Genomic DNA, 13,019 nt, shown 5'->3' on the forward strand with positions numbered 1-13,019 from the left:
CGGCCGCCCTTCCTCCCCCGGCCCCGGGCGAGGGGCCGATCCCCGGGCGGAGCGGTTTCCGAGGGCGACGCGGCCGCCCTCCCGCTGGACTCTGCGCCTCCATTGCGCCCAACTCGGATTCCCAACTTGGGAGGCGCCGCGGGCCTGCGCACGCGCGCCCTGCCCGCCGCCGCCGCCGCCGCCGCCGCCTCCCGCGGGGGAGCAGGCTCCGGGCCGAGCCGAGCCGGCGCCCGCCCCCGCCCCCGCCCCCGCCCCCGCCCCCGCCGGCCCCGCCGCCCCCGCCCATGCGGACGCCCGCCCGCCGCCCGGTGCGCCCCCGCCCGAGGGACCCCTGAGCGCGCGGCGCCCGCGGCGGCGCAGCTGGGCCCGGCCCGGCGCGGCCCTCGACAGCCGCAAGTTTGGGAGTTGCACGAGTTTGCGGGGGGGAGAGGCCGGGCGGGGGGCCATGGAGGAGGACCGAGGGTCGGCGCTGGCGGCCGAGTCGGCGCTGGAGAAGAACGTGGCCGAGCTGACCGTCATGGACGTGTACGACATCGCGTCGCTCGTGGGCCACGAGTTCGAGCGGGTCATCGACCAGCACGGCTGCGAGGCCATCGCGCGCCTCATGCCCAAGGTCGTGCGTGTGCTGGAGATCCTGGAGGTGCTGGTCAGCCGCCACCACGTCGCGCCCGAGCTGGATGAGCTGCGCCTGGAGCTGGACCGTCTGCGCCTGGAGAGGATGGACCGCATCGAGAAGGAGCGCAAGCACCAGAAGGTGGGTAGCGAGCGAGCGGCCCCAGTGTGCGCATCCGGGGAATGGGGCCGCTGTGGGTGCACACCTGTGTGCTCGCGGGGACTCTCGAGAAGAGACCCCACTGGATGGAAGAGGGAGGAAGCGCGGCCCCTGGCCCTCTATTGTCCAGCCAGCGCCGCCTGGCATATACCACCTCAGAGATTAAAGGGCAGTTCTTCCGAGTCGGATCTGAGTTCCAGCCCTACTTTTATCATTGAATAGCTGTGTGGTCTTCGTTAAGGGACTCAACTTCTCTGTGCTTTACTTCTTTGCATGTCAAATAGTGATAGTGGTAAGACCCACCTTAGAAGAATTAAAGTGTGATATATCTAAACTGCTTAGACAATATTATTTTCCAGAAATGAAATAAGCCCTCTCTGCCCTTCAGTGTTACCCAAGAAGATGTGACATCAAGCCCCTTTCTTCTCACCCCAGAACCCCCCAGAGTAAAGGGGATGGGACCTCCAGCCACCCAGCTCACTGACCCCCAGTCTTCGGATTTCTGTTTGCAAAATGTTTTCCAGGGTTTCTTCTAGTTTATTGACCTGAGGTGTTTTCCCCTCCTTGGTGTTATCTTTAATCTTCACAGAACTCTGTGAGGCAGGAATTATCTTCCTGTAAAGATGAAGAAAATGGAGGGGGGAGGGTTGTCCCAAGTTAGTGCTGAGAGAATCCCAACCCCAGTGGAGGTAACTAGTGCTTTTTCCCTGATTTGGGGGAAGGACGTGCTTTGGGGCAGCTTTCAATCTAAGCCTCTGCCCTATGAACAGGAATCCCTTGGAGCACATGAATCAGGGCCTCCCTATTGGGCTGGGAGTCTAGACAAGGTGCCTGGGGAAAAGGAAGTGGGAGATGTGTGGTTTCCGGCCCCAACCTCAGCCCCGGGAAGATGCTGTGAGACCATTTGGACAGAGAATAGGAGGAAACGCCTTTCCTTGGAGGAATCAGGGTGCCTGCCTGGGCTCTGGCTTGCTGTGTGGCCTCAGGAAATACACTTGGCCTCTCTGAAGCTCCCTGGCAGGCTATAACCTATTGTGTTTCAAGGAAAATAGCCTCAGGGGCTGTGTCTGTGGTCTTAACCTGGGGGCAGAGCTGTGAAGAGTGTTGTGAGGTTCCAAGGTGTTTGTCCTCAGAGGTCCCTATGCCCTGAGGTCAGGAAGGAAACCCAAGCTCCCGAGTGTGAGGCAACATTTCCAGGATCCTACTGGGAGCTTGAAAATGCCCCAGCCCTGTAATTAATGTCAAGCTCCCAGGAGCAGGGACTTTGGAGATGGACAGCCTGGTTTCAAACCCTGCCACTGTGAGGGCTTGCTTCGGCAGCACATATACAAACCCTGCCATTGTGATCTTAGGCAAGTCACCTCTTTTCTCTGTGCCTCAGTTTCTTTAGCTGTAAAATGGGAATGATAATAGCACTCATCTCATCGTGTTGGGGTGAAAAGGGTTGGTTAACTTATATCAAGTGTTTGGGACAGAGCGTGGCCGGTTTTGAGGGCCTTAGGAGTGTTAACTGTTGTCTTTAGGCCTGGAGAGACTCTCAGTGAGGTGTTCATAGGCTGAAATTGGAGATCCTACCCCCATCTCCACATCCCTTCTCCTACCCCAGATTCTCCCCCCCACCCCCACCCCCCGTTCTCTCTTACAGAACAGGGGGAAGGGATCTTTGAAATCCTTTCACAAGGCTGCCTCTTACTAACTCGGGCCAAGGGCCTTAGCCCGGGTCACTTAGAAGTCCTGGCACCTGTGTCCCCACCCCCATCATTTGAGTCTGCAGCACCTGGGCTGGGAGACACCCTTGGGAGCCATCAGAGGCCACTAGGCCTGGAGTCAGATGGAATTCCCAGCCAGCTGCCCTTATCACTTCTGGAATGCTATCAGCCAGGAAGTAAACCCCAACGTGTTCAGAGCCAGGCCTTGTTTGTAAACACGGAGGATGATTTCTCATAAATCAGAAGACAAAATCCTTTTCCCATCCAAGCCCCGGTCCCTTTTTCTTGGTATTCTTAGGATCGAGAGAGACTCCTCTGATTTTTTTTTTCTTGTAGTCTCAAAGGCTCGTCACGGTGTTATTTCCACAAAAGTCTTCTGAGCATGTCCTTGGTCTTATCAGCTTGTCTGTTCATTCCTCCCTCCTTCCCTCTCTCTCACTCTCTCTCAGCACATGTGGCTCCAGTAAAACATGCACCCTGTCTTCCATCAGCCCCTCCCCCAGGTACACCCCCAGACTCAGTTCTTCTCATCACACAGATTCAGGCCACAATCATAACATGTTCTATCTGGTTGCTCAGTCTGCAACCCTGTTGATGGGCCAGAGCATACAGAGTGCACTCCTAGGTGATGTGGGCAGTGTAGAGACAGGGAAAGCTGGATCTTCATCTTGCATAGTGGGTAGGTACCTGGAAAGACAGGAAAATTACAGATAGGCTTAGAAAGTGACAGCTATGCAGATACAGTTCTCTCTAATGTTAACAGTATATGTTCATTTACTTATTCAACAAATATATTTATTGAGCACCTATTATGTATCAGGCACTGTTCTGGGCACTGGAGAGATAGCAATGACCATAACAGACGAGGTCTTTGCCCTCATGGACCTGACTTTCTAGTGCAGTGCTGTCCCACAGAAATATGTGGCTTATCACATTAATAAAAAGACACAGATGAGGTTCATTTTAATATCATAACAAACCCAGTCTATGTAAAATATTATTTCCATATATAATCAACATACAAAATTATTTTTTATTGAGAGATGATTGCCATGTAACATTGTATTAATTTTAGGTGTACAGCATAATGATTTGATATTTGTATATATTGTGCAATGATCACCACAGTGAATTTAGTTACCATCCATCACCTCACACAACTACCTAAAAAATTATTAAAGAGATAGTTTGCATTTTTTTCTATGTTTTTAAAATCTGGTGCATATTTTTTTTTTAAGATTGTATTTATTTATTAGAGAGAACAAGCATTAGCAGGGTGAGGGACAGAGGGAGAGGGAGAAACAGACTCCCCACTGAACAGAGAGCCTGACATAGAGCTTGATCCCAGGACCCTGGCATCATGACCTGAGTCAAAGGCAGCTGCCTAACTGACTGGGCCACCCAGGCACCCCAGTCTGGTACATGTTTAATCCTTACTGCAAGTGTCAGTTTAGACCAGCCACTTTTCAAGGCTCAGCAGCCATATGTGGCTTGTGACTACTCTGTTGGATGCTGTAATTCTAGTGTGAGGAGATAGATATTTTTTTAGAGTATTTAAATTTTCAGCTTATGATAAATGACATGAAGAAAATAAAACAGAGGGATATGAAGGAGACTGGCCAGGATGGGGGTCTAATAGATGGGGGTAGTCAAGGAAGGCTTCCCTGAGGAGGTGGTATCTGAGCTGAGATCTGAATCAAGTGTGGTACCCTCCACAGAGAGAGCTGGGAGAGGGGCATTCTAAGCAGATGGCAAGTGCAAAGGCCCTGAGGTAGGAATGTACTTGGTGTGTTCAAGGAACACAAGGGAGTACCTGAGTGGCTCAGTGGGTTAAGCATCTGCCTTTGGCCCAGGTCGTGATCCCGGAGTCCTGGGATCAAGTCCCACATTGGGCTCCCTGCTCAGCAGGGAATCTGCTTCTCCCTTTCCCTCTGATGCTCCCTGCTTGTGCTCCATGTGCAGTCTCTGTCTCTCTGTGTGTCAGATAAATAAAGTCTTAAAAAAAAAAAAAAGGAAGACAAAGAAGGCCCATGTGGCTAAAATAGAGCACATAAGGAATAGAGGTAAGAGGTGAGATCAGGGAGATGCAGGGATCTGATTATACTGAGCATTGTAGGCCAGCATAAGGTTTGAAAATGGCAAAGGAGGTAATCAATCAGGGGTGACTTCCTGGAAGAGCTTTTTAGATGATGTGGAGGCTAGAATAAATTCGCTGTGGTCCACTCAGAGGCAAGAATCACACATAACCCCAACCCTTCTTAGGGCAGAGTAAAAAAGGAAACCCTGAGAGTTAAAGTCTATTGCTGCATAGCAAGTTACCATGGCTTACTGGCTCGAAGTAACATACATTTATTATGATAATGCAGAGTATGATATTTATGGATCACATCAATATGGATAAACTAGATAAAATTCTGCAGGTCAAAATTACACCTAAGTTTCACTGGGTTAAAATGTCAGGAAATTCATTCCTTCTGGCAGCTTTAGGGGAGAATCCACTTCCTTGCCTTTCCCATTTTCTGGAGACCACCTGCATTCCTTGGTTTGGGGTCCCTTCCTCCATCCTCATAGCCAGCAGACTACTTTTTTTTTTTTTTTTTTTTGACAGAGGGAGAGAGAAAGAGCACAAACAAGGGGAGCAGCAGAGGGAGAGGGAGAAGCAGACTCCCAGCTGGCAGGGACCCCGATGCAGGGCTCAGTTCCAGGACCCCGGGATCATGACCTGAGCTGAAACCAGACGCTTAACCCATTGAGCCACCCAGGTGCCCCCAGACTACTATCTTCAAATCACTAGCTCTGGCCTCTGCTTCTGTCACCACATCATCTATGACTCTGACCCTCCAGCCTCCCTCTTCACTTACGAGTACCCTTATGATTACATTGGGCCCATCTGGGTAACCCAGGACACCTTCCCCATCTCAGGGTCCTTCACTGAATCACACCTGCCAAGGTCCTTTCCCATGTAAGGTCACATAGCCTCAGGTTCCAGGGAGCAGGATGTACAGTCAGTTACACTCAACCATTGCCCCCTGGGGACTTCTGTGCTCAGCCTCTGCCAGATGGGAGCAGAGATGAACAACATAGAATAGCCTGCCTCTGCTTCCAGCCCACCCCTGTGAGGGCCACACGCCTGCACCATCCTGCCACCAGCACTTCCACCCTATGGTCAGATCCTTCACCTTGCCTGGTGACCTTGAACCAGCTGTGTGAATACTTAATTATTATCTCTCATTTCCCCACTACAGCAGGTTTCCTGACAAAGGAGATGGGGATTTAGGAATTTATTTAAAAGATGAACGGAGGCCGTGTTTATCCGGCCACCTGGGCCAGCTAGTGACAGGCTGTAGGAGGAGCAGAATGCAGCAAACACATCCTTAGCATTTTCTGGGTGTTGGGCACTATTCCAACATTGACATAATCCTCATGACAGCCTTCAGAGGTAGGTATCACACTATTTTCCACATTTCCAAAGCATCCAAAGACTGAATAACTTCTCCAGGATCAGTTAGTCAGTGGCAGAGACAGGATTCAAACTCGGTCAGTAGGCTCCAGTATCTATGCCTTAAAAACCAGCATTATGTCCTGATTGCAATAGCAGTTGTGCTATGTTTAATTTCTGGTTTTACAAAAGGCACCCTCCCTTTTTTTGGTATCTTTATTGAATATAAGTCATATACCATATCGTTCACTCATTTAGAGCATCTAATTCAGTGGCTTTTGATCTATTCACAGAGATGTATAACTTCTACCAGAATCGATTTTAGACATTTTCATTACTTGGGAGAGAAAACCCATAGCCATGAGCAGCCACTCCTCATTCCCCCACCAACCCTCCAACTCTAGACAAGCACCATACTTTTTATGGATGTACCTGTTGTGAATATTTCCTATCACTGGAGTCCTACACTGTGTGGCCTAGCTGCTTTCACTTAGCATTATGTTTTCAAGGTCCATCCATGTTGTTCATCAGTTGATGGATATCTAGGTGGTTTCTACTTGTTGGTGCCTGTGAACAATGCTGCTATGAACATTCCCATACAAGTTTTTGTGGGGACGTGTGTTTTCATTTCTCTTGGGCAGATCCCCGGATTGGAATTGCTGGTCACAACTGTTTTGCTCATTAAGGGGCCGCCAGACTGTTTCCCACAGTGGCTGTGCCATTTTAAGATATTCACCAGCAAGGCCTGAGGGTTCCAACTTTTTCATGTCCTTGTCAACACTTCTGTTTGTTTGATTACACCCATTCACAAAATAATTTTAATAGACTGATCTTAGTTATCCTCATATCAGCCCTGTGAGTTTTTATATTATGGCTCCCCCACTAAAGGAAACAGGCTCAGAGTTGTAAAGTGAATCTGTTGCCCAAGACCGCTTAAAGAGATGTCTTGTCAGACATACAGGGAACACTGGGGCTAGGTGGCCTCCTGGGGGTCTTTTTTTTTTTTTTAAGATTTTATTTATTTATTCATGAGAGACAGAAAGAGAGAGAGAGAGAGGCAGAGACACAGGCAGAAGGAGAAGCAGGCTCCACGCAGGGACCCCGACATGGGACCCGATCCCAGGTCTCCAGGATCAGGCCCTGGGCTGAAGGCAATGCTAAACCGCTGAGCCACCTGGGCTGCCCTCCCCAGGGTCTTTGAAGCCTCTTTCTCCCTTGGAGGCAAGTTGGTCCTGACTCAGGGTCTGTCCACAGATCAGGGCTCTGACCTCTCCAGAGAGTTTGGGAATGCTAGGGCCACCGTGGCCCAGGCGTGACCTTACAGTTGTGGCTCTTAAGGCAGTTCTAGTGTGGCTGAGTCCTAAAGCACAAATTCAGGCTATGCCCAGAGGAAGGACACCTCTTACTTATTTCAGAGTTGCCACATGGACTAGTGGTGGCCTTTTCTTGGTGTGCTGGCCCTCATGGGGAAGGGAACACCCCAAAGCCCTGGCAGGTCCAAGCAGCTCCCGAAGGTCAGGGGGGTGAGGCTGCTGCCCTGGGCAGCTATGACTCCCCCACCACACACTGGCCCGTCGCCTTCACAGGAGCTGGAGCTGGTGGAGGATGTATGGCGGGGGGAGGCACAGGACCTCCTTTCCCAGATCGCCCAGCTACAGGAGGAGAACAAGCAGCTCATGACCAACCTCTCGCACAAGGATGCCAGTTTCTCTGAGGAGGAGTTCCAGAAGCATGAAGGTAAGAGGAGGGGTCAGCCTGGGAAGTTAGGAGAAGGCTGCTCCCACTGTGATCATAGGCAGGAGGAATTGAGGAATGCCCAGTGGACGAGACAAAGCCCTTGCCCTCATGAAGCGTGTATGTTCTAGTGTGGAGGAGCAGGATGATGGATATGTAAACAAACAGATGGCATGGTTCCAGCTTGTGACCAGTGCTCTGGAAGAACCCATACTGGGGGATATGATAGAGGTGATTTGGTAGGGGACTTCTGTAGACACAGTGATCAAGGAAGGCTTCTCTGATAAGGTGACATTTGAACCCTCGAAGTGATGGACTGAGCCATGCAAATATCTTGGGAGAGAAGCAAGTTCAAAGGCTCTGAGGCAGGAGTTTTATATGAAGCCAGGAAGGCCAATATAACTGAAGATGATCGAGGCCAAAGGTGGTTAAAAGATGAGGTCAGAGGGGTCAGCAGGAGTCAGATCATGTGCCCCTTGGAGACCAAGGTTTGGATTTTATTCTAAGTGTGCTGGAAAGATACTGGACTCCTGCCAGAGGCCCATGTTGCACAGTGAGCAACCCAGGATGGTAAACCAGATCAGAATGGCACTGGAACCCCTGAACTGTCATTCATCCTGCAGACAGTTATCTAGAACTTTTACTCCAGGCCCTCTGCTGGTTTCGGGGAAGCAAAGACTGGCATGGGATTTAGCCTGGGCCCCATGGGCTGCATCAGCTCTTTTCTCCCTCACAGCCTCCTTCCCAATCGGAGGCTGCCTGTTACCCCAGGAATCTCAGACCTCTGTCTCCTGTTTGAAGAAATTCCCTGGGTCCCCACAAAAGCCCTCTCCTCCTGCTGGATGGAGTGAGAGATGGGCTTGCATGGAAACTGAAGTTCAGAACCATAGTAACTCCTCTGTAAGACTAAAGTAGCATACTGATAAGGACTGTAAGGACTGAGAAAAGAGGATATTTTGATGTAGATGCTGGAATTCTGTTTTCCTTGGGTTTCCTTGGTTTACATGTGATCTGTGTAATGAAAGCAAAAGTCTTAGTGGTTGCAAGCATTGGCTCCAGAGCTAGGCCTCCTAAGGTAAGTAACCCACTACTTACCTCCTAAGTGACCTTGATCAAGTCACTTGACCTTGTGTGCCTAAGTTCCTCTCCAGATAAAAATGGGAAAAATAACCGTGTGTCACTCATAAGGTTGTTATGAGGATTCAATGAATTAATATCTACAGATCACTTAGAATAGTACCTGGTATATACATGCAGCAAGTGTTAACTGTTATTACTGAATTTTTGGTTATTCAGTCCAGCCTCCTTATTGAACAGATGAGAAAAAATGAGGCTAGGGGCAGTGCAGTGGGATGTCCAAGGTCACAGAGCAAGTTAGTGGTGAAGTCAGGACTGGAGCTCAGGTCTGCTGAAGTCAGCCCCCTGAAGGAAGGCCTGTATCTCTCTGAGACCCCTTGGTCTGGGGCTACCAAATGGGAATCCTGCCCAGCCCCACAAATGGGCCACTGTGTTATTCTGGTGCCTAAGAGCTAATGATTCCAGACAGAACACTGCTCATTCATTGGCCCTTTATAAACTCATTTTATCACTGAAGTGCCTGCTCTCTGCCTGGTGCTCTGGACTGCCAGGTCGGAGGCTAAGAGGCGCGTGCTAGGGCCTGCATCTCCCTTCCACAGTGGCAGAAGAGCTCCTTTCCACCTTCTCCTTAAAACACTCTGACACCAAGTGGATGGTTTCTTTTTCCCCCACACCAACCAATTTTCCAACTCTCCAGGCACAAATAATTTAATTTGGCATATAGCATCATCTACCTGGAGTTAGCATCAGACTCCACATGTTAAGGGATCGGTCCAACGAACTGCCCTGAATTTAGGTGTCAATTGGCAGGTAACAGGTCCCCAGGATACTCACATCTATCTAACTTGGCTACAAAGTCAGAGGTTCCCATAGCTCCAGACCCCAAGCTTAATACTTTCTGGAATGGCTCATAAAACTCAGAGAAACACTATTACTGACTTATAAAGGATACAAAGGATATTACAAAGAATACAGATGAACAGCCAGAAGAAGAAAGGTATATAGATGAGGTCTCTGGAAAATTTCCAAGTTCAGAAATTTCTATCCCAGTGGAATTAGGGTGCAGCACCCTTTGTGGACATGGGTATATTCATTCATCAACCTGGAAGCTCTCTAAATCCCAAACACTGATGGAGGTTCCATTATGTAGGCATGGATGATCAAATCATTAGCCATTGATGATTAGCTCAACCTCCAGCCCCTTCTCCCCTCCTCAGAGGTGAGGGGTTAAGGCTGCAAGTTCTAGCCCTCTAATCACTCATCACATGGTTTGTTCCTCTGATAACCAGACCCCATCCTGAAGCTCTCTAGGGGGACCACCAAGAGTCACCTCATTATCATAAACTCAGATACGGTGGAAAGAGGCTTGTTAGGACAACAAAAGACACTCCTGTCATCCCTATCAGGAAATCACAAGAGTTTTAGGAACTCTGTGCCAAGAACATAGGTCAAAGACCACATGTATATATGTACATGTGTATATATATTCAATCATGTTATCTAAAAATATATATATTTCTTACCATATTGCAATATCACAATGGCATAATGGTACACACTCAGTCCCTTGAATGAAAGCAAAAAAACAAACAGAACAAGTATAGCAAAGCAGAAAAGGAGTAGATTGTGGATAGGAGAGTTAAACCAATTGTACTGGAGGTTATATTAAATATAAATGGACTAAAAGTCCTAGATAAAGATTGTCAAAAAGTATTTTAAAAATTCAACTCTGTTGTTTCTCAGATACCTCTCTTGTAAAGGTTGAAAGCAGAAGGCTGAGAAAAGATATACTGTACAAACACCAAAAGAAAGCTAGTGTAGCTATACAGATATAAGACAAAATAAACTTTAAGGCACAAATCATAATGATAAAAAGTTCAATTCATCAAGAAAATATGATTTTCAGTTTCCGCATACCTAATAATTTAGCCTCAGAGTTTATAAATCAAAAGTGAACAGAAATATGCCCAGAGTAGGCAACTCTATGGACAGAAAGTAGATTAGTGGTTGCCAGGGGCTGGAAGGAGGTCAGGAAAGAGGAGCAACTACTAATGGGTATGAGGTTACTTTTGCGGGGTTGATGAAAACATAGTGGTGACAGTTGCACAACTCTCTGAACATATTAAAAACCACCAAATTGTATACTTTAAATATACTCATTTAAAAAGTGGACAAGTAGGGCAGCCCGGGTGGCTCAGTGGTTTAGCGCCGCCTTCAGACCAGGGCCTGGTCCTGGGGACCCAGGATCAAGTCCCACATGGGGCTCCCTGCGTGGAGCCTGCTTCTCCCTCTGCCTGTGTCTCTGCCTCTCTCTCTCCCTGTGTCTCTAATGAATGAATAAATAAATTTAAAAATAATAATAAAAACAAATAAAAAGTAGACAAGTAAACAAGAAAAACACATCCACAGTCATAGTGGGAGATTTCAACATGCCTCTCAGTGATTGATAGAATAAAGCAGGAAAAAAAAAAACCCAGTAAATATCTAGAATATGACCAGTGGGTTAGTAAAGCCATATCCATGTATGAGGGGAGGAGAGGCCAGCCCCAACCCTGCAGCTCCTGGCCCAGTGAGCCCTGGGAGATGTGAGGCAGGTGACAATCTGAAGGTATGAGCCTGCTCCAGCAGGTAGACATAAGCAGTTGAGGATGGTTGCACACATGGCACACCTGCCCGAGGGCCCCAGATCTGGATTCAGGTGGGAGCGAAATCTGAGTTTTTGCTCTCAAAAAATTGCATACAGCTGGAAAGCTGAATAGCAGAAAAAATTACTTGAGCATCTGAGTTAATGTTTCCTGTTAAAGGAAGCTTGAACCTGAGCAGTTCTACAGCTGAAGCCCCAGTGTCCAGCCTCAAGACTTGAGGACATTGACGGCAATTTCTCCAATGTTTTACATTCTAGGGAAAAAAATAATGAAAAATTTTCAAAGTAAAGAATAAAATGCACGCATGTTACTTTTTTCTTTTTAATAAAATAATGCAAAAGTATTTATGGTGAAGAACTTGGTCTCCCTTCCACTCCTGATTCCTTCCTGTTCCCAAGCAGTCTGCCTAGATGGTACCCTAGAAACCCCCTACTCTCTTTCTGCAGATTTTCTGTGCATGTTTGAATGTATATATTTGCACAAATGCAGAAGGAGAATATCCTTTTTCGCCCCCTCACAAATGGTAACATATTCTAGACTGTTCCACACCTTGGTTATTGTTTTTTTGTTTGTTTGTTTTACATTTTTACTTTTAATTTTTAAATTATTTTTAAAGATTTTATTTATTTATTCATGAGAGACACAGAGAGAGAGAGAGGCAGAGCCACAGGCAGAGGGAGAAGCAGGCTCCACACAGGGAACCCGATGTGGGACTTGATCCCAGGATTCTGGGATCACGCCTCGGCTGAAGGCAGGTGCTGAACCGCTGAGCCACCCAGGGATCCCTGTTCTACATTTTTAACATACATTATTTTGGAATAATTTTAGATTTATAGAAAAGTTGCAAAGATAATACAGAGAGTTCACATAATGCTCCTGGCAATATTCTCTCGTAATGACATTTTACATTACCATGGTAATGGGTCACAGCTAAGGAACCCACATTGGTATGTTACTATTACCCAATCCGCAGTCTTTGTCTGGATTTCACCATATTTTGGGTTAATGTCCTTTTTTCTGTTCCAGGATCCAGTTCAGGATGCCACATTGGATATAGAGCACCTTGATTTTTTTCACTTACTATATCTTGCAGAATTTCCATATTTGTATAGATCTATTCCTTCCTTTTGTAAGAACAGTAAGGCAGGGTAGTTCAGTAGGTTAGGTATCTGACTCTTGATTTCAGATCAGGTCATGATCTCAGGGTCCTGAGATCAAGCTGCATTGGGCTCCAAGCTGGACATGGAGTCTGCTTAAGATTCTCTCTCTCTCTTCCTCTGCCCTTCCCTCACTCATATGTGCATTCTCTCTAAATTAATTAATTTATTAATTTTTAATAAAGAACATGAAGGCAGTAGAGCATAGGAGTTAAAACCATGAACTCAGAGGCCAGCCAGACTGCCTGAGTCCAGTCTGAGCTCCACCGGATTCCACCTGTGGCCAGATTATTTATCTTTACATAAATCAGTTTCCTCAGTTGTAAAATATGAATATTATTATGATTAAATGAGTTAATACATGTAAAGTGCTTAGCACATAGTAAGCACTAGATAAACATTGGCCATTACTTGTTTTCTAACAGCTTCATTGAGATACCCCACGCCCATTTAGAGTGTACCATTCAGTGGCTTTTAGTATATTCA

The 13,019-nt window shown here is 47.4% G+C and overlaps 1 protein-coding gene across 4 annotated transcripts in view; it reads left to right on the top strand.

Moving 5' to 3' along the window:
• Nucleotides 1-316: 316 nt before the first annotated feature.
• RILPL1 (Rab interacting lysosomal protein like 1) overlaps nt 317-13,019 on the top strand; it is a 45,768-nt gene continuing 33,065 nt past the window's right edge. For 2 of the 4 annotated variants that reach the window (XM_077875333.1, XM_077875335.1), the window contains exons 1-2: nt 318-754; nt 7,507-7,657. In XM_077875333.1, coding sequence (XP_077731459.1) covers nt 446-754; nt 7,507-7,657 — 460 coding nt within the window. In that variant the 5' untranslated portion in view covers nt 318-445. Of the gene's footprint in view, nt 755-7,506; nt 7,658-13,019 lie in introns of all 4 variants that reach the window. The other 2 variants (XM_077875336.1, XM_077875334.1) reach the window with 2 other exon arrangements.

Source organism: Canis aureus, chromosome 27 (genome assembly GCF_053574225.1).
Source record: "Canis aureus isolate CA01 chromosome 27, VMU_Caureus_v.1.0, whole genome shotgun sequence".
NCBI lineage: Eukaryota > Metazoa > Chordata > Mammalia > Carnivora > Canidae > Canis > Canis aureus.